Consider the following 21,571-nt stretch of genomic DNA (forward strand, 5'->3'; position numbering starts at 1 on the left):
ACACTGATCCTGATATATTTGACCTCAGGACATCTCTGACTACATACATGCTGAAAATCAAACATTCTTACTGGATTCATTTAGAGATTTTACAAAGTAAAAGTCCCTAGAAGTGTAAGATTCATCTGGTTCCCTTCATGGTCTAGAGGTAAAACAGTTAAAGTTCCTGTTTGTAACTTCTTCCAGGTATAAATCATTGCTGGTCGGTGTCTCATGGTCTCTCGTGTGTCTCCTGGTCTCTCGTGTGTCTCATGGTCTCTCGTGTGTCTCATGGTCTCTCGTGTGTCTCATGGTCTCTCGTGTGTCTCCTGGTCTCTCGTGTGTCTCATGGTCTCTCGTGTGTCTCCTGGTCTCTCGTGTGTCTCATGGTCTCTCGTGTGTCTCATGGTCTCTCGTGTGTCTCATGGTCTCTCGTGTGTCTCATGGTCTCTCGTGTGTCTCATGGTCTCTCGTGTGTCTCATGGTCTCTCGTGTGTCTCATGGTCTCTCGTGTGTCTCCTGGTCTCTCGTGTGTCTCCTGGTCTCTCGTGTGTCTCGTGGTCTCTCGTGTGTCTCGTGGTCTCTCGTGTGTCTCATGGTCTCTCGTGTGTCTCATGGTCTCTCGTGTGTCTCATGGTCTCTCGTGTGTCTCATGGTCTCTCGTGTGTCTCCTGGTCTCTCGTGTGTCTCATGGTCTCTCGTGTGTCTCCTGGTCTCTCGTGTGTCTCATGGTCTCTCGTGTGTCTCATGGTCTCTCGTGTGTCTCATGGTCTCTCGTGTGTCTCCTGGTCTCTCGTGTGTCTCATGGTCTCTCGTGTGTCTCATGGTCTCTCGTGTGTCTCGTGGTCTCGTGTGTCTCATGGTCTCTCGTGTGTCTCATGGTCTCTCGTGTGTCTCATGGTCTCTCGTGTGTCTCCTGGTCTCTCGTGTGTCTCATGGTCTCTCGTGTGTCTCATGGTCTCTCGTGTGTCTCATGGTCTCTCGTGTGTCTCATGGTCTCTCGTGTGTCTCATGGTCTCTCGTGTGTCTCGTGGTCTCTCGTGTGTCTCGTGGTCTCTCGTGTGTCTCCTGGTCTCTCGTGTGTCTCATGGTCTCTCGTGTGTCTCCGCTGTTCAGACTCAGACTCCAACACAAACTCCAGTGAAGCAGCAAAACCTCTTGGTTGTATCTAGTGAAGCTGTTAAACAGTGTTGGCCGCGGTCGGAGGACGCGGAGGAGACCGTAGCTTTGGTCTCCAGGACCGGAGTCTCTGCTCCTCTGCTCCTCTGCTCCTCTGTCTGCCTTCACTCACACACCACGCTCCTTCTCTCTCCTTCTCTCTCCACCTCTCTCGTGCATGCTGCTCACTCCACACTGCAGAAGAGTTAGTTTAGCTCTGAGAATATCTAGTGAATGTTCAGTGGACGTTTGTGCAGAAATAACTGCTGCAGCTCCTCCAGACCAACAGAGGTTTCCCGTGTCTTGTGAAGTGACGGGGCTCCGCAGAGAGAAACGTTATCGTCTCTGACCAAAACTCCGGCGTCTCCCCCGTTCCCTCCGGCCGCGGTCGGGAGGCTGAGGCGGGAAAAGCCAACACTAGGATCAGCATTGATTCATGGAGAGACCTTCGTCTGGTCAGCTAACTGATATTGTGCTTTTAGCTGACGTGTGTCTCCTCACCGTTTTGACCGATGCTCGCTCACATTCAGGTAGCGCGTGCACACGGGCGAGCGCGAGCAACAGCACGCTGACTTTCGTTGACTTAACGGCCACAGTTGTCGCTTTTACAACCAATTTCTGATTCTTACGAACAGTCCCTTTAAAAACAATCCCAATAAATCAGAATGTCAGGATGCATTTCTCTCTCTTGAAGTCTTTTTATAGTTAGTAGACTGGAGTTATTATGAATAATGACAGATTATGACTGGGATGGATATTTGTCAGCATTAATCTGTAGTTTTAATCCTCTGAACAGTAATCCCTCCTCCGCTCAGGTGTTACATCACCGCGGCAACAGATGTCGGCACGTTATCAAACCGCTTCTTCGTGAGCGGTTTACTCATCCCCTCATTTCTTCTTCTGTTGATGTAAATATAGTCGAGCTCTCTGTCCATTCAAATAGTTCATCAGGAACTAATCTCACATGTTTGATCTGTTCTGAATGAACCTTAAAGAGAGATTCAATTTAAAGAACCCTGGTATAACATTAAATATTATAATACTAAATATTATAACATTAAATATTAAATATTATAACATTAAATATTATAATACTAAATATTATAACATTAAATATTAAATATTATAACATTAAATATTAAATATTATAACATTAAATATTATAATACTAAATATTATAACATTAAATATTAAATATTATAACATTAAATATTATAATACTAAATATTATAACATTAAATATTAAATATTATAACATTAAATATTATAATACTAAATATTATAACATTAAACATTAAATATTATAACATTAAATATTATAGTACTAAATATTATGGTCTGGTGATCTGGTGGTCTGGTGGTCTGATGGTCTGGTGATCTGGTGGTCTGGTGGTCTGATGGTCTGATGGTCTGGTGATCTGGTGGTCTGGTGGTCTGATGGTCTGGTGGTCTGGTGGTCTGGTGGTCTGGTGGTCTGGTGGTCTGATGGTCTGATGGTCTGGTGATCTGATGGTCTGGTGATCTGGTGGTCTGGTGGTCTGATGGTCTGGTGATCTGGTGATCTGGTGGTCTGGTGGTCTGATGGTGTTTTGTCTCTACAGGTCTACTTCTTCAACACCAACAACCCGTACCGGGACTGGCCCAGCGCCTTCGCCGAGGGTCAGGAGAAAGCTCGGGAGGGAGACCTGAACGCCGCCGTCCTGCTGCTGGAGGCCGCCATCCTGCAGGACCCGCAGGACTCTGAGGTGAGGGGGGAGCAGAGGTCTAGTTTCCTCTCAGAACACTTGAATTACAATATGCTGAAAGGTTATTATGGGATGTCTGCCCAATGATGCTAAAGACGTGTTACCTACTGCAGCTTTAATGTCACTGCAGGAAGTCAAACTCTTCTTCTGTGTTTTCAGGCGTGGCAGGTGTTAGGGACGACTCAGGCTGAGAACGAGAACGAACAGGCCGCCATCGTGTCCCTGCAGAGGTCAGACTTCCTGTTGTCTTCCTGCTGCTAAGCTAACGTATATCACCTGATGCTAAGCTAACATGTATCACCTGATGCTAAGCTAACATGTATCACCTGATGCTAAGCTAACATGTATCACCTGCTGCTAAGCTAACATGTATCACCTGATGCTAAGCTAACATGTATCACCTGATGCTAAGCTAACGTATATCACCTGATGCTAAGCTAACGTGTATCACCTGATGCTAAGCTAACGTGTATCACCTGATGCTAAGCTAACATGTATCACCTGCTGCTAAGCTAACATGTATCACCTGATGCTAAGCTAACGTGTATCACCTGATGCTAAGCTAACGTGTATCACCTGATGCTAAGCTAACATGTATCACCTGATGCTAAGCTAACATGTATCACCTGCTGCTAAGCTAACATGTATCACCTGATGCTAAGCTAACATGTATCACCTGATGCTAAGCTAACGTATATCACCTGCTGCTAAGCTAGCATGTATCACCTGCTGCTAAGCTAACATGTATCACCTGATGCTAAGCTAACGTGTATCACCTGCTGCTAAGCTAGCATGTATCACCTGATGCTAAGCTAACATGTATCACCTGATGCTAAGCTAACGTGTATCACCTGCTGCTAAGCTAGCATGTATCACCTGATGCTAAGCTAACATGTATCACCTGATGCTAAGCTAACATGTATCACCTGATGCTAAGCTAACGTGTATCACCTGCTGCTAAGCTAACGTGTATCACCTGATGCTAAGCTAACGTGTATCACCTGATGCTAAGCTAGCATGTATCACCTGATGCTAAGCTAACATGTATCACCTGTGTGCAGGTGTCTGGAGCTCCGCCCCAACAACCTGCCGGCTCTCATGGCGCTCGCTGTCAGCTTCACCAACAGCGGCGTGCAGCGGGAGGCCTGCGACGCTCTGCGACGCTGGATCAGCCACAACCCCCGATACAAACACCTGGTCCTGGACCGCAGGAGCCCGCTACGGGGCTCCCCGGCCACGCCTCGCAGGGGCCCCCACACCTCCACGCCGGCCAGGTACGAACACCTGAGGGACGTCAGGTTTGTTTGTTTGTTTGTTGTTTAGTTTGGTCTAAATGCTACAGTACCCATGAGTCTCAGCTGCCGTCGCTATGGAGACGACTCCATCCAGAGCTGTGACATCAGAGCTGTGACATCAGACCTGTGACACCAGACCTGTGACATCAGACCTGTGACATCAGAGCTGTGACATCAGACCTGTGACACCAGACCTGTGACATCAGACCTGTGACACCAGAGCTGCGACATCAGAGCTGTGACTTCGGAGCTGTGACTTCAGAGCTGTGACATCAGAGCTGTGACATCAGACCTGTGACATCAGAGCTGTGACTTCGGAGCTGTGACTTCAGAGCTGTGACTTCAGAGCTGTGACTTCGGAGCTGTGACTTCGGAGCTGTGACTTCGGAGCTGTGACTTCGGAGCTGTGACATCAGAGCTGTGACATCAGACCTGTGACACCAGAGCTGTGACATCAGAGCTGTGACTTCGGAGCTGTGACTTCAGAGCTGTGACATCAGAGCTGTGACATCAGACCTGTGACATCAGAGCTGTGACTTCGGAGCTGTGATATTCAGAGCTGTGACATCAGACCTGTGACATCAGACCTGTGACATCAGAGCTGTGACTTCGGAGGTGTGACATCAGACCTGTGACATCAGAGCTGTGACTTCGGAGGTGTGATATTCAGAGCTGTGACATCAGACCTGTGACATCAGACCTGTGACATCAGACCTGTGAATTCAGAGCTGTGACATCAGATCTGTGACTTCAGAGCTGTGACATCAGAGCGCTTGATTTAAATTTCTGAATTCATCCAGCAAGTTTTACGAAGATCAGAACCTCTGACGTCGTGGTCTGAATCTCTCTGATTGGACAGATCTCTGGGAGTTGTAGGAGACTTCTCTGCTAAAGCTGTAACAGACTTTTTAAACTGAGCTTGATTGTTGAGAGACTTCAACACATTTAGCATTAGCTTGTAGCATTAAAGGAGGTGTGTGTGTGTGTGTGTGTGTGTGTGTGTGTGTGTGTGTGTGTGTAGGTCTGAGCTGCAGGACGTCCTGCTTCTCTTCCAGGATGCGGCTCTGTTGAATCTGGACTGTGTGGATCCAGACCTGCAGACTGGACTCGGGGTCCTTTTCAACCTCGGCTCTGACTTCAACAGAGCTGTGGAGGCTTTCACTGCAGCGCTGTCCGTCAGACCACAGGTAACACACACACACACACACATGTATAAAAATACATATGTGTGTCATAGTATAGTATGTCGAAGAATTTCACCAAAAAAAGTCATAGTTTAGTAAGTCGAAGAATTTCACCAAAAAAAGTAATGGTTTAGTAAGTCGAAGAATTTCACCAAAAAAAGTCAAAGTAAGTCGAAGAATTTCACCAAAAAAAGTCATAGTATAGTATGTCGAAGAATTTCACCAAAAAAAGTCATAGTTTAGTAAGTCGAAGAATTTCACCAAAAAAAGTCAAAGTAAGTCGAAGAATTTCACCAAAAAAAGTCATAGTTTAGTAAGTCGAAGAATTTCACCAAAAAAAGTCATAGTTTAGTAAGTCGAAGAATTTCACCAAAAAAAGTAATGGTTTAGTAAGTCGAAAAATTTCACCAAAAAAAGTCATAGTTTAGTAAGTCGAAGAATTTCACCAAAAAAAGTCAAAGTAAGTCGAAGAATTTCACCAAAAAAAGTCATAGTATAGTATGTCGAAGAATTTCACCAAAAAAAGTCAAAGTAAGTCGAAGAATTTCACCAAAAAAAGTCATAGTTTAGAAAGTCGAAAAATTTCACCAAAAAAAGTCATAGTTTAGTAAGTCGAAGAATTTCATTACAAAAAAAGTCATAGTTTAGTAAATCGAAGAATTTCACCAAAAAAAGTCATTGTATAGTATGTTGAGAAATTTCACCAAAAAAAGGCATAGTTTAGTAAGTCGAAGAATTTCACCAAAAAAAGTCATGGTTTAGTAAGTCAAAGAATTTCACCAAAAAAAGTCATAGTTTAGAAAGTCGAAAAATTTCACCAAAAAAAGTCATAGTTTAGTAAGTCGAAGAATTTCATTACAAAAAAAGTCATAGTTTAGTAAATCGAAGAATTTCACCAAAAAAAGTCATTGTATAGTATCTTGAGAAATTTCACCAAAAAAAGGCATAGTTTAGTAAGTCAAAGAATTTCATTACAAAAAAAGTCATAGTTTAGTAAGTCGAAGAATTTCATTACAAAAAAAGTCATAGTTTAGTAAATCGAAGAATTTCACCAAAAAAAGTCATTGTATAGTATGTTGAGAAATTTCACCAAAAAAAGGCATAGTTTAGTAAGTCGAAGAATTTCACCAAAAAAAGTCATGGTTTAGTAAGTCAAAGAATTTCATTACAAAAAAAGTCATAGTTTAGTAAGTCGAAGAATTTCATTACAAAAAAAATCATAGTATGTCGAAAATGTTTAGAAAAAAAAGTCATAGTATAGCATGTCGAAAAATGTCACTAGAAAAAAGTCATAGTTTAGTATGTCGAATAATGTCATGAAAAAAAGTCATAATATTGTTTGTCGAATACTTTCATTACAAAAAGTCATAGCTTAGTAAGTCGAAAAATTTCACCAAAAAAAGTCATGGTTTAGTAAGTCAAAGAATTTCACCAAAAAAAGTCATGGTTTAGTAAGTCGAAGAATTTCACCAAAAAAAGTCATGGTTTAGTAAGTCAAAGAATTTCACCAAAAAAAGTCATAGTTTAGGAAGTCGAAGAATTTCGCCAAAAAAAGTAATGGTTTAGTAAGTCGAAGAATTTCATTACAAAAAAAGTCATAGTTTAGTAAATCGAAGAATTTCATTGCAAAAAGTCATAGTTTAGGAAGTCGAAGAATTTCACCAAAAAAAGTCATAGTTTAGTAAGTTGAAGAATTTCACCAAAAAAAGTCATAGTTTAGTAAGTCGAAAAATGTCACCAAAAAAAGTCATAGTTTAGTAAGTCGAAGAATTTCACCAAAAAAAGTCATAGTTTAGTAAGTCGAAAAATGTCACCAAAAAAAGTCATAGTTTAGTAAGTCGAAGAATTTCACCAAAAAAAGTCATAGTTTAGTAAGTCGAAGAATTTCGCCAAAAAAAGTAATGGTTTAGTAAGTCGAAGAATTTCACCAAAAAAAGTCATAGATTAGTAAGTCGAAGAATTTCACCAAAAAAAGTCACAATATTGTGTGTCGAATACTTTCATTACAAAAAGTCGTAATATAGTATGTCGAAGAATTTCACCAAAAAAAGTCATAGTTTAGAAAGTCGAAAAATTTCACCAAAAAAAGTCATAGTTTAGTAAGTCGAAGAATTTCATTACAAAAAAGTCATAGTTTAGTAAATCGAAGAATTTCATTGCAAAAAGTCATGGTTTAGTAAGTCGAAAACTTTTATGGAAAAAAAAGTCATAGTATAGTAAGTCGAAGAATTTCATTACAAAAAAAGTCATAGTTTAGTAAATCGAAGAATTTCATTGCAAAAAGTCATAGTTTAGGAAGTCGAAGAATTTCACCAAAAAAAGTCATAGTTTAGGAAGTCGAAGAATTTCACCAAAAAAAGTCATAGTTTAGTAAGTTGAAGAATTTCACCAAAAAAAGTCATAGTTTAGTAAGTCGAAAAATGTCACCAAAAAAAGTCATAGTTTAGTAAGTCGAAAAATGTCACCAAAAAAAGTCATAGTTTAGTAAGTCGAAAAATGTCACCAAAAAAAGTCATAGTTTAGTAAGTCGAAGAATTTCACCAAAAACAGTCATAGTTTAGTAAGTCGAAGAATTTCATTACAAAAAAAGTCATAGTTTAGTAAATCGAAGAATTTCATTGCAAAAAGTCATAGTTTAGGAAGTCGAAGAATTTCACCAAAAAAAGTCATAGTTTAGTAAGTCGAAAAATGTCACCAAAAAAAGTCATAGTTTAGTAAGTTGAAGAATTTCACCAAAAAAAGTAATGGTTTAGTAAGTCGAAGAATTTCACCAAAAAAAGTAATGGTTTAGTAAGTCGAAGAATTTCACCAAAAAAAGTCATAGTTTAGTAAGTCGAAGAATTTCACCAAAAAAAGTCATAGTTTAGTAAGTCGAAGAATTTCATTACAAAAAAAGTCATAGTTTAGTAAGTCGAAGAATTTCATTACAAAAAAAGTCATAGTTTAGTAAATCGAAGAATTTCATTGCAAAAAGTCATAGTTTAGGAAGTCGAAGAATTTCACCAAAAAAAGTCATAGTTTAGTAAGTTGAAGAATTTCACCAAAAAAAGTCATAGTTTAGTAAGTCGAAAAATGTCACCAAAAAAAGTCATAGTTTAGTAAGTCGAAGAATTTCACCAAAAAAAGTCATAGTTTAGTAAGTCGAAAAATGTCACCAAAAAAAGTCATAGTTTAGTAAGTCGAAGAATTTCACCAAAAAAAGTCATAGTTTAGTAAGTCGAAGAATTTCGCCAAAAAAAGTAATGGTTTAGTAAGTTGAAGAATTTCACCAAAAAAAGTCATAGATTAGTAAGTCGAAGAATTTCACCAAAAAAAGTCACAATATTGTGTGTCGAATACTTTCATTACAAAAAGTCGTAATATAGTATGTCGAAGAATTTCACCAAAAAAAGTCATAGTTTAGAAAGTCGAAAAATTTCACCAAAAAAAGTCATAGTTTAGTAAGTCGAAGAATTTCATTACAAAAAAGTCATAGTTTAGTAAATCGAAGAATTTCATTGCAAAAAGTCATGGTTTAGTAAGTCGAAAACTTTTATGGAAAAAAAAGTCATAGTATAGTAAGTCGAAGAATTTCATTACAAAAAAAGTCATAGTTTAGTAAATCGAAGAATTTCATTGCAAAAAGTCATAGTTTAGGAAGTCGAAGAATTTCACCAAAAAAAGTCATAGTTTAGGAAGTCGAAGAATTTCACCAAAAAAAGTCATAGTTTAGTAAGTTGAAGAATTTCACCAAAAAAAGTCATAGTTTAGTAAGTCGAAAAATGTCACCAAAAAAAGTCATAGTTTAGTAAGTCGAAGAATTTCACCAAAAAAAGTCATAGTTTAGTAAGTCGAAGAATTTCATTACAAAAAAGTCATAGTTTAGTAAATCGAAGAATTTCATTGCAAAAAGTCATAGTTTAGTAAGTCGAAGAATTTCACCAAAAAAAGTAATGGTTTAGTAAGTCGAAGAATTTCACCAAAAAAAGTCATGGTTTAGTAAGTTGAAGAATTTCACCAAAAAAAGTCATAGTTTAGTAAGTCGAAAAATGTCACCAAAAAAAGTCATAGTTTAGTAAGTCGAAGAATTTCACCAAAAAAAGTCATAGTTTAGTAAGTCGAAAAATGTCACCAAAAAAAGTCATAGTTTAGTAAGTCGAAGAATTTCACCAAAAAAAGTCATAGTTTAGTAAGTCGAAGAATTTCGCCAAAAAAAGTAATGGTTTAGTAAGTCGAAGAATTTCACCAAAAAAAGTCATAGATTAGTAAGTCGAAGAATTTCACCAAAAAAAGTCACAATATTGTGTGTCGAATACTTTCATTACAAAAAGTCATGGTTTAGTAAGTCGAAAACTTTTATGGAAAAAAAAGTCATAGTATAGTAAGTCGAAGAATTTCATTGCAAAAAGTCATGGTTTAGTAAGTCGAAAACTTTTATGGAAAAAAAAGTCATAGTATAGTAAGTCGAAGAATTTCATTAAAAAAAAAGTCATAGTATAGTAAGTCGAAGAATTTCATTACAAAAAAAGTCATAGTTTAGTAAATCGAAGAATTTCATTGCAAAAAGTCATAGTTTAGGAAGTCGAAGAATTTCACCAAAAAAAGTCATAGTTTAGGAAGTCGAAGAATTTCACCAAAAAAAGTCATAGTTTAGTAAGTTGAAGAATTTCACCAAAAAAAGTCATAGTTTAGTAAGTCGAAAAATGTCACCAAAAAAAGTCATAGTTTAGTAAGTCGAAAAATGTCACCAAAAAAAGTCATAGTTTAGTAAATCGAAGAATTTCATTACAAAAAAAGTCATAGTTTAGTAAATCGAAGAATTTCATTACAAAAAAAGTCATAGTTTAGTAAGTCGAAGAATTTCATTACAAAAAAAGTCATAGTTTAGTAAATCGAAGAATTTCACCAAAAAAAGTCATTGTATAGTATGTTGAGAAATTTCACCAAAAAAAGGCATAGTTTAGTAAGTCGAAGAATTTCACCAAAAAAAGTCATGGTTTAGTAAGTCAAAGAATCTCACCAAAAAAAGTCATGGTTTAGTAAGTTGAAGAATTTCACCAAAAAAAGTCATAGTTTAGTAAGTCGAAGAATTTCACCAAAAAAAGTCATGGTTTAGTAAGTCGAAGAATTTCATTACAAAAAAAATCATAGTATGTCGAAAATGTTTAGAAAAAAAAGTCATAGTATAGCATGTCGAAAAATGTCACTAGAAAAAAGTCATAGTTTAGTATGTCGAATAATGTCATGAAAAAAAGTCATAATATTGTTTGTCGAATACTTTCATTACAAAAAGTCATAGCTTAGTAAGTCGAAAAATTTCACCAAAAAAAGTCATGGTTTAGTAAGTCAAAGAATTTCACCAAAAAAAGTCATGGTTTAGTAAGTCGAAGAATTTCACCAAAAAAAGTCATGGTTTAGTAAGTCAAAGAATTTCACCAAAAAAAGTCATGGTTTAGTAAGTCGAAGAATTTCACCAAAAATAGTCATAGTTTAGGAAGTCGAAGAATTTCGCCAAAAAAAGTAATGGTTTAGTAAGTCGAAGAATTTCATTACAAAAAAAGTCATAGTTTAGTAAATCGAAGAATTTCATTGCAAAAAGTCATAGTTTAGGAAGTCGAAGAATTTCACCAAAAAAAGTCATAGTTTAGTAAGTTGAAGAATTTCACCAAAAAAAGTCATAGTTTAGTAAGTCGAAAAATGTCACCAAAAAAAGTCATAGTTTAGTAAGTCGAAGAATTTCACCAAAAAAAGTCATAGTTTAGTAAGTCGAAAAATGTCACCAAAAAAAGTCATAGTTTAGTAAGTCGAAGAATTTCACCAAAAAAAGTCATAGTTTAGTAAGTCGAAGAATTTCGCCAAAAAAAGTAATGGTTTAGTAAGTCGAAGAATTTCACCAAAAAAAGTCATAGATTAGTAAGTCGAAGAATTTCACCAAAAAAAGTCACAATATTGTGTGTCGAATACTTTCATTACAAAAAGTCGTAATATAGTATGTCGAAGAATTTCACCAAAAAAAGTCATAGTTTAGAAAGTCGAAAAATTTCACCAAAAAAAGTCATAGTTTAGTAAGTCGAAGAATTTCATTACAAAAAAGTCATAGTTTAGTAAATCGAAGAATTTCATTGCAAAAAGTCATGGTTTAGTAAGTCGAAAACTTTTATGGAAAAAAAAGTCATAGTATAGTAAGTCGAAGAATTTCATTACAAAAAAAGTCATAGTTTAGTAAATCGAAGAATTTCATTGCAAAAAGTCATAGTTTAGGAAGTCGAAGAATTTCACCAAAAAAAGTCATAGTTTAGGAAGTCGAAGAATTTCACCAAAAAAAGTCATAGTTTAGTAAGTTGAAGAATTTCACCAAAAAAAGTCATAGTTTAGTAAGTCGAAAAATGTCACCAAAAAAAGTCATAGTTTAGTAAGTCGAAAAATGTCACCAAAAAAAGTCATAGTTTAGTAAGTCGAAAAATGTCACCAAAAAAAGTCATAGTTTAGTAAGTCGAAGAATTTCACCAAAAAAAGTCATAGTTTAGTAAGTCGAAGAATTTCATTACAAAAAAAGTCATAGTTTAGTAAATCGAAGAATTTCATTGCAAAAAGTCATAGTTTAGGAAGTCGAAGAATTTCACCAAAAAAAGTCATAGTTTAGTAAGTCGAAAAATGTCACCAAAAAAAGTCATAGTTTAGTAAGTTGAAGAATTTCACCAAAAAAAGTAATGGTTTAGTAAGTCGAAGAATTTCACCAAAAAAAGTAATGGTTTAGTAAGTCGAAGAATTTCACCAAAAAAAGTCATAGTTTAGTAAGTCGAAGAATTTCACCAAAAAAAGTCATAGTTTAGTAAGTCGAAGAATTTCATTACAAAAAAAGTCATAGTTTAGTAAGTCGAAGAATTTCATTACAAAAAAAGTCATAGTTTAGTAAATCGAAGAATTTCATTGCAAAAAGTCATAGTTTAGGAAGTCGAAGAATTTCACCAAAAAAAGTCATAGTTTAGTAAGTTGAAGAATTTCACCAAAAAAAGTCATAGTTTAGTAAGTCGAAAAATGTCACCAAAAAAAGTCATAGTTTAGTAAGTCGAAGAATTTCACCAAAAAAAGTCATAGTTTAGTAAGTCGAAAAATGTCACCAAAAAAAGTCATAGTTTAGTAAGTCGAAGAATTTCACCAAAAAAAGTCATAGTTTAGTAAGTCGAAGAATTTCGCCAAAAAAAGTAATGGTTTAGTAAGTTGAAGAATTTCACCAAAAAAAGTCATAGATTAGTAAGTCGAAGAATTTCACCAAAAAAAGTCACAATATTGTGTGTCGAATACTTTCATTACAAAAAGTCGTAATATAGTATGTCGAAGAATTTCACCAAAAAAAGTCATAGTTTAGAAAGTCGAAAAATTTCACCAAAAAAAGTCATAGTTTAGTAAGTCGAAGAATTTCATTACAAAAAAGTCATAGTTTAGTAAATCGAAGAATTTCATTGCAAAAAGTCATGGTTTAGTAAGTCGAAAACTTTTATGGAAAAAAAAGTCATAGTATAGTAAGTCGAAGAATTTCACCAAAAAAAGTCATAGTTTAGGAAGTCGAAGAATTTCACCAAAAAAAGTCATAGTTTAGTAAGTTGAAGAATTTCACCAAAAAAAGTCATAGTTTAGTAAGTCGAAAAATGTCACCAAAAAAAGTCATAGTTTAGTAAGTCGAAGAATTTCACCAAAAAAAGTCATAGTTTAGTAAGTCGAAGAATTTCATTACAAAAAAGTCATAGTTTAGTAAATCGAAGAATTTCATTGCAAAAAGTCATAGTTTAGTAAGTCGAAGAATTTCACCAAAAAAAGTAATGGTTTAGTAAGTCGAAGAATTTCACCAAAAAAAGTCATGGTTTAGTAAGTTGAAGAATTTCACCAAAAAAAGTCATAGTTTAGTAAGTCGAAAAATGTCACCAAAAAAAGTCATAGTTTAGTAAGTCGAAGAATTTCACCAAAAAAAGTCATAGTTTAGTAAGTCGAAAAATGTCACCAAAAAAAGTCATAGTTTAGTAAGTCGAAGAATTTCACCAAAAAAAGTCATAGTTTAGTAAGTCGAAGAATTTCGCCAAAAAAAGTAATGGTTTAGTAAGTCGAAGAATTTCACCAAAAAAAGTCATAGATTAGTAAGTCGAAGAATTTCACCAAAAAAAGTCACAATATTGTGTGTCGAATACTTTCATTACAAAAAGTCATGGTTTAGTAAGTCGAAAACTTTTATGGAAAAAAAAGTCATAGTATAGTAAGTCGAAGAATTTCATTGCAAAAAGTCATGGTTTAGTAAGTCGAAAACTTTTATGGAAAAAAAAGTCATAGTATAGTAAGTCGAAGAATTTCATTAAAAAAAAAGTCATAGTATAGTAAGTCGAAGAATTTCATTACAAAAAAAGTCATAGTTTAGTAAATCGAAGAATTTCATTGCAAAAAGTCATAGTTTAGGAAGTCGAAGAATTTCACCAAAAAAAGTCATAGTTTAGGAAGTCGAAGAATTTCACCAAAAAAAGTCATAGTTTAGTAAGTTGAAGAATTTCACCAAAAAAAGTCATAGTTTAGTAAGTCGAAAAATGTCACCAAAAAAAGTCATAGTTTAGTAAGTCGAAAAATGTCACCAAAAAAAGTCATAGTTTAGTAAATCGAAGAATTTCATTACAAAAAAAGTCATAGTTTAGTAAATCGAAGAATTTCATTACAAAAAAAGTCATAGTTTAGTAAGTCGAAGAATTTCATTACAAAAAAAGTCATAGTTTAGTAAATCGAAGAATTTCACCAAAAAAAGTCATTGTATAGTATGTTGAGAAATTTCACCAAAAAAAGGCATAGTTTAGTAAGTCGAAGAATTTCACCAAAAAAAGTCATGGTTTAGTAAGTCAAAGAATCTCACCAAAAAAAGTCATGGTTTAGTAAGTTGAAGAATTTCACCAAAAAAAGTCATAGTTTAGTAAGTCGAAGAATTTCACCAAAAAAAGTCATGGTTTAGTAAGTCAAAGAATTTCACCAAAAAAAGTCATGGTTTAGTAAGTCGAAGAATTTCACCAAAAAAAGTCATAGTTTAGTAAGTCGAAAATGTTTAGAAAAAAAAGTCATAGTATAGTATTTCGGATAATTTCACCAAAAAAAGTCATAGTATAGTAAGTCGAAGAATTTCATTACAAAAAAAATCATAGTATGTCGAAAATGTTTAGAAAAAAAAGTCATAGTATAGCATGTCGAAAAATGTCACTAGAAAAAAGTCATAATATTGTTTGTCGAATATTTTCATTACAAAAAGTCATAGCTTAGTAAGTCGAAAAATTTCACCAAAAAAGTCATAGTTTAGTAAGTCGAAGAATTTCATTACAAAAAGTCATAGTTTAGTAAGTCGAAGAATTTCACCAAAAATAGTCATAGTTTAGGAAGTCGAAGAATTTCGCCAAAAAAAGTAATGGTTTAGTAAGTCGAAGAATTTCACCAAAAAAAGTCATGGTTTAGTAAGTCAAAGAATTTCACCAAAAAAAGTCATGGTTTAGTAAGTCAAAGAATTTCACCAAAAAAAGTCATGGTTTAGTAAGTCGAAGAATTTCACCAAAAATAGTCATAGTTTAGGAAGTCAAAGAATTTCGCCAAAAAAAGTAATGGTTTAGTAAGTCGAAGAATTTCATTACAAAAAAAGTCATAGTTTAGTAAATCGAAGAATTTCATTGCAAAAAGTCATAGTTTAGGAAGTCGAAGAATTTCACCAAAAAAAGTCATAGTTTAGGAAGTCGAAGAATTTCACCAAAAAAAGTCATAGTATAGTATGTCGAAGAATTTCACCAAAAAAAGTCATAGTTTAGTAAGTCGAAGAATTTCACCAAAAAAAGTCAAAGTAAGTCGAAGAATTTCACCAAAAAAAGTCATAGTTTAGAAAGTCGAAAAATTTCACCAAAAAAAGTCATAGTTTAGTAAGTCGAAGAATTTCATTACAAAAAAAGTCATAGTTTAGTAAATCGAAGAATTTCACCAAAAAAAGTCATTGTATAGTATGTTGAGAAATTTCACCAAAAAAAGGCATAGTTTAGTAAGTCAAAGAATTTCATTACAAAAAAAGTCATAGTTTAGTAAGTCGAAGAATTTCATTACAAAAAAAGTCATAGTTTAGTAAATCGAAGAATTTCACCAAAAAAAGTCATTGTATAGTATTTTGAGAAATTTCACCAAAAAAAGGCATAGTTTAGTAAGTCGAAGAATTTCACCAAAAAAAGTCATGGTTTAGTAAGTCAAAGAATTTCACCAAAAAAAGTCATGGTTTAGTAAATCGAAGAATTTCATTGCAAAAAGTCATAGTTTAGGAAGTCGAAGAATTTCACCAAAAAAAGTCATAGTTTAGGAAGTCGAAGAATTTCACCAAAAAAAGTCATAGTTTAGTAAATTGAAGAATTTCACCAAAAAAAGTCATAGTTTAGTAAGTCGAAAAATGTCACCAAAAAAAGTCATAGTTTAGTAAGTCGAAAAATGTCACCAAAAAAAGTCATAGTTTAGTAAGTCGAAGAATTTCACCAAAAAAAGTCATTGTATAGTATTTTGAGAAATTTCACCAAAAAAAGGCATAGTTTAGTAAGTCGAAGAATTTCACCAAAAAAAGTCATGGTTTAGTAAGTCAAAGAATTTCACCAAAAAAAGTCATGGTTTAGTAAATCGAAGAATTTCATTGCAAAAAGTCATAGTTTAGGAAGTCGAAGAATTTCACCAAAAAAAGTCATAGTTTAGGAAGTCGAAGAATTTCACCAAAAAAAGTCATAGTTTAGTAAGTTGAAGAATTTCACCAAAAAAAGTCATAGTTTAGTAAGTCGAAAAATGTCACCAAAAAAAGTCATAGTTTAGTAAGTCGAAGAATTTCACCAAAAAAAGTCATAGTTTAGTAAGTCGAAGAATTTCATTACAAAAAAAGTCATAGTTTAGTAAATCGAAGAATTTCATTGCAAAAAGTCATAGTTTAGGAAGTCGAAGAATTTCACCAAAAAAAGTCATAGTTTAGAAAGTCGAAAAATTTCACCAAAAAAAGTCATAGTTTAGTAAGTCGAAGAATTTCATTACAAAAAAAGTCATAGTTTAGTAAATCGAAGAATTTCACCAAAAAAAGTCATTGTATAGTATGTTGAGAAATTTCACCAAAAAAAGGCATAGTTTAGTAAGTCGAAGAATTTCACCAAAAAAAGTCATGGTTTAGTAAGTCAAAGAATTTCACCAAAAAAAGTAATGGTTTAGTAAGTCGAAGAATTTCACCAAAAAAAGTCAAAGTAAGTCGAAGAATTTCACCAAAAAAAGTCATAGTATAGTATGTCGAAGAATTTCACCAAAAAAAGTCATAGTTTAGTAAGTCGAAGAATTTCACCAAAAAAAGTCAAAGTAAGTCGAAGAATTTCACCAAAAAAAGTCATAGTTTAGTAAGTCGAAGAATTTCACCAAAAAAAGTCATAGTTTAGTAAGTCGAAGAATTTCACCAAAAAAAGTAATGGTTTAGTAAGTCGAAAAATTTCACCAAAAAAAGTCATAGTTTAGTAAGTCGAAGAATTTCACCAAAAAAAGTCAAAGTAAGTCGAAGAATTTCACCAAAAAAAGTCATAGTATAGTATGTCGAAGAATTTCACCAAAAAAAGTCAAAGTAAGTCGAAGAATTTCACCAAAAAAAGTCATAGTTTAGAAAGTCGAAAAATTTCACCAAAAAAAGTCATAGTTTAGTAAGTCGAAGAATTTCATTACAAAAAAAGTCATAGTTTAGTAAATCGAAGAATTTCACCAAAAAAAGTCATTGTATAGTATGTTGAGAAATTTCACCAAAAAAAGGCATAGTTTAGTAAGTCGAAGAATTTCACCAAAAAAAGTCATGGTTTAGTAAGTCAAAGAATTTCACCAAAAAAAGTCATAGTTTAGAAAGTCGAAAAATTTCACCAAAAAAAGTCATAGTTTAGTAAGTCGAAGAATTTCATTACAAAAAAAGTCATAGTTTAGTAAATCGAAGAATTTCACCAAAAAAAGTCATTGTATAGTATCTTGAGAAATTTCACCAAAAAAAGGCATAGTTTAGTAAGTCAAAGAATTTCATTACAAAAAAAGTCATAGTTTAGTAAGTCGAAGAATTTCATTACAAAAAAAGTCATAGTTTAGTAAATCGAAGAATTTCACCAAAAAAAGTCATTGTATAGTATGTTGAGAAATTTCACCAAAAAAAGGCATAGTTTAGTAAGTCGAAGAATTTCACCAAAAAAAGTCATGGTTTAGTAAGTCAAAGAATTTCATTACAAAAAAAGTCATAGTTTAGTAAGTCGAAGAATTTCATTAGAAAAAAAATCATAGTATGTCGAAAATGTTTAGAAAAAAAAGTCATAGTATAGCATGTCGAAAAATGTCACTAGAAAAAAGTCATAGTTTAGTATGTCGAATAATGTCATGAAAAAAAGTCATAATATTGTTTGTCGAATACTTTCATTACAAAAAGTCATAGCTTAGTAAGTCGAAAAATTTCACCAAAAAAAGTCATGGTTTAGTAAGTCAAAGAATTTCACCAAAAAAAGTCATGGTTTAGTAAGTCGAAGAATTTCACCAAAAAAAGTCATGGTTTAGTAAGTCAAAGAATTTCACCAAAAAAAGTCATGGTTTAGTAAGTCGAAGAATTTCACCAAAAATAGTCATAGTTTAGGAAGTCGAAGAATTTCGCCAAAAAAAGTAATGGTTTAGTAAGTCGAAGAATTTCATTACAAAAAAAGTCATAGTTTAGTAAATCGAAGAATTTCATTGCAAAAAGTCATAGTTTAGGAAGTCGAAGAATTTCACCAAAAAAAGTCATAGTTTAGTAAGTTGAAGAATTTCACCAAAAAAAGTCATAGTTTAGTAAGTCGAAAAATGTCACCAAAAAAAGTCATAGTTTAGTAAGTCGAAGAATTTCACCAAAAAAAGTCATAGTTTAGTAAGTCGAAAAATGTCACCAAAAAAAGTCATAGTTTAGTAAGTCGAAGAATTTCACCAAAAAAAGTCATAGTTTAGTAAGTCGAAGAATTTCGCCAAAAAAAGTAATGGTTTAGTAAGTCGAAGAATTTCACCAAAAAAAGTCATAGATTAGTAAGTCGAAGAATTTCACCAAAAAAAGTCACAATATTGTGTGTCGAATACTTTCATTACAAAAAGTCGTAATATAGTATGTCGAAGAATTTCACCAAAAAAAGTCATAGTTTAGAAAGTCGAAAAATTTCACCAAAAAAAGTCATAGTTTAGTAAGTCGAAGAATTTCATTACAAAAAAGTCATAGTTTAGTAAATCGAAGAATTTCATTGCAAAAAGTCATGGTTTAGTAAGTCGAAAACTTTTATGGAAAAAAAAGTCATAGTATAGTAAGTCGAAGAATTTCATTACAAAAAAAGTCATAGTTTAGTAAATCGAAGAATTTCATTGCAAAAAGTCATAGTTTAGGAAGTCGAAGAATTTCACCAAAAAAAGTCATAGTTTAGGAAGTCGAAGAATTTCACCAAAAAAAGTCATAGTTTAGTAAGTTGAAGAATTTCACCAAAAAAAGTCATAGTTTAGTAAGTCGAAAAATGTCACCAAAAAAAGTCATAGTTTAGTAAGTCGAAAAATGTCACCAAAAAAAGTCATAGTTTAGTAAGTCGAAAAATGTCACCAAAAAAAGTCATAGTTTAGTAAGTCGAAGAATTTCACCAAAAAAAGTCATAGTTTAGTAAGTCGAAGAATTTCATTACAAAAAAAGTCATAGTTTAGTAAATCGAAGAATTTCATTGCAAAAAGTCATAGTTTAGGAAGTCGAAGAATTTCACCAAAAAAAGTCATAGTTTAGTAAGTCGAAAAATGTCACCAAAAAAAGTCATAGTTTAGTAAGTTGAAGAATTTCACCAAAAAAAGTAATGGTTTAGTAAGTCGAAGAATTTCACCAAAAAAAGTAATGGTTTAGTAAGTCGAAGAATTTCACCAAAAAAAGTCATAGTTTAGTAAGTCGAAGAATTTCACCAAAAAAAGTCATAGTTTAGTAAGTCGAAGAATTTCATTACAAAAAAAGTCATAGTTTAGTAAGTCGAAGAATTTCATTACAAAAAAAGTCATAGTTTAGTAAATCGAAGAATTTCATTGCAAAAAGTCATAGTTTAGGAAGTCGAAGAATTTCACCAAAAAAAGTCATAGTTTAGTAAGTTGAAGAATTTCACCAAAAAAAGTCATAGTTTAGTAAGTCGAAAAATGTCACCAAAAAAAGTCATAGTTTAGTAAGTCGAAGAATTTCACCAAAAAAAGTCATAGTTTAGTAAGTCGAAAAATGTCACCAAAAAAAGTCATAGTTTAGTAAGTCGAAGAATTTCACCAAAAAAAGTCATAGTTTAGTAAGTCGAAGAATTTCGCCAAAAAAAGTAATGGTTTAGTAAGTTGAAGAATTTCACCAAAAAAAGTCATAGATTAGTAAGTCGAAGAATTTCACCAAAAAAAGTCACAATATTGTGTGTCGAATACTTTCATTACAAAAAGTCGTAATATAGTATGTCGAAGAATTTCACCAAAAAAAGTCATAGTTTAGAAAGTCGAAAAATTTCACCAAAAAAAGTCATAGTTTAGTAAGTCGAAGAATTTCATTACAAAAAAGTCATAGTTTAGTAAATCGAAGAATTTCATTGCAAAAAGTCATGGTTTAGTAAGTCGAAAACTTTTATGGAAAAAAAAGTCATAGTATAGTAAGTCGAAGAATTTCATTACAAAAAAATTCATAGTTTAGTAAATCGAAGAATTTCATTGCAAAAAGTCATAGTTTAGGAAGTCGAAGAATTTCACCAAAAAAAGTCATAGTTTAGGAAGTCGAAGAATTTCACCAAAAAAAGTCATAGTTTAGTAAGTTGAAGAATTTCACCAAAAAAAGTCATAGTTTAGTAAGTCGAAAAATGTCACCAAAAAAAGTCATAGTTTAGTAAGTCGAAGAATTTCACCAAAAAAAGTCATAGTTTAGTAAGTCGAAGAATTTCATTACAAAAAAAGTCATAGTTTAGTAAATCGAAGAATTTCATTGCAAAAAGTCATAGTTTAGGAAGTCGAAGAATTTCACCAAAAAAAGTCATAGTTTAGAAAGTCGAAAAATTTCACCAAAAAAAGTCATAGTTTAGTAAGTCGAAGAATTTCATTACAAAAAAAGTCATAGTTTAGTAAATCGAAGAATTTCACCAAAAAAAGTCATTGTATAGTATGTTGAGAAATTTCACCAAAAAAAGGCATAGTTTAGTAAGTCGAAGAATTTCACCAAAAAAAGTCATGGTTTAGTAAGTCAAAGAATTTCACCAAAAAAAGTAATGGTTTAGTAAGTCGAAGAATTTCACCAAAAAAAGTCAAAGTAAGTCGAAGAATTTCACCAAAAAAAGTCATAGTATAGTATGTCGAAGAATTTCACCAAAAAAAGTCATAGTTTAGTAAGTCGAAGAATTTCACCAAAAAAAGTCAAAGTAAGTCGAAGAATTTCACCAAAAAAAGTCATAGTTTAGTAAGTCGAAGAATTTCACCAAAAAAAGTCATAGTTTAGTAAGTCGAAGAATTTCACCAAAAAAAGTAATGGTTTAGTAAGTCGAAAAATTTCACCAAAAAAAGTCATAGTTTAGTAAGTCGAAGAATTTCACCAAAAAAAGTCAAAGTAAGTCGAAGAATTTCACCAAAAAAAGTCATAGTATAGTATGTCGAAGAATTTCACCAAAAAAAGTCAAAGTAAGTCGAAGAATTTCACCAAAAAAAGTCATAGTTTAGAAAGTCGAAAAATTTCACCAAAAAAAGTCATAGTTTAGTAAGTCGAAGAATTTCATTACAAAAAAAGTCATAGTTTAGTAAATCGAAGAATTTCACCAAAAAAAGTCATTGTATAGTATGTTGAGAAATTTCACCAAAAAAAGGCATAGTTTAGTAAGTCGAAGAATTTCACCAAAAAAAGTCATGGTTTAGTAAGTCAAAGAATTTCACCAAAAAAAGTCATAGTTTAGAAAGTCGAAAAATTTCACCAAAAAAAGTCATAGTTTAGTAAGTCGAAGAATTTCATTACAAAAAAAGTCATAGTTTAGTAAATCGAAGAATTTCACCAAAAAAAGTCATTGTATAGTATCTTGAGAAATTTCACCAAAAAAAGGCATAGTTTAGTAAGTCAAAGAATTTCATTACAAAAAAAGTCATAGTTTAGTAAGTCGAAGAATTTCATTACAAAAAAAGTCATAGTTTAGTAAATCGAAGAATTTCACCAAAAAAA

General features: G+C 32.9%; 1 protein-coding gene across 1 annotated transcript in view; it reads left to right on the forward strand.

The window, feature by feature from the left end:
* The window catches only part of LOC141763781 (PEX5-related protein-like), a gene marked incomplete at its 5' end in the record, with an annotated part of 69,772 nt that overhangs the window by 9,203 nt on the left and 38,998 nt on the right, over positions 1 to 21,571 (forward strand). The window contains 4 exons of the mRNA XM_074628512.1: positions 2,739 to 2,882; positions 3,042 to 3,112; positions 3,944 to 4,156; positions 5,199 to 5,364. Coding sequence (XP_074484613.1) covers positions 2,739 to 2,882; positions 3,042 to 3,112; positions 3,944 to 4,156; positions 5,199 to 5,364 — 594 coding nt within the window. The remainder of the gene's footprint in view (positions 1 to 2,738; positions 2,883 to 3,041; positions 3,113 to 3,943; positions 4,157 to 5,198; positions 5,365 to 21,571) is intronic.

The sequence above is a fragment of the Sebastes fasciatus genome, unplaced genomic scaffold, assembly GCF_043250625.1.
Source record: "Sebastes fasciatus isolate fSebFas1 unplaced genomic scaffold, fSebFas1.pri Scaffold_42, whole genome shotgun sequence".
Lineage (NCBI taxonomy): Eukaryota > Metazoa > Chordata > Actinopteri > Perciformes > Sebastidae > Sebastes > Sebastes fasciatus.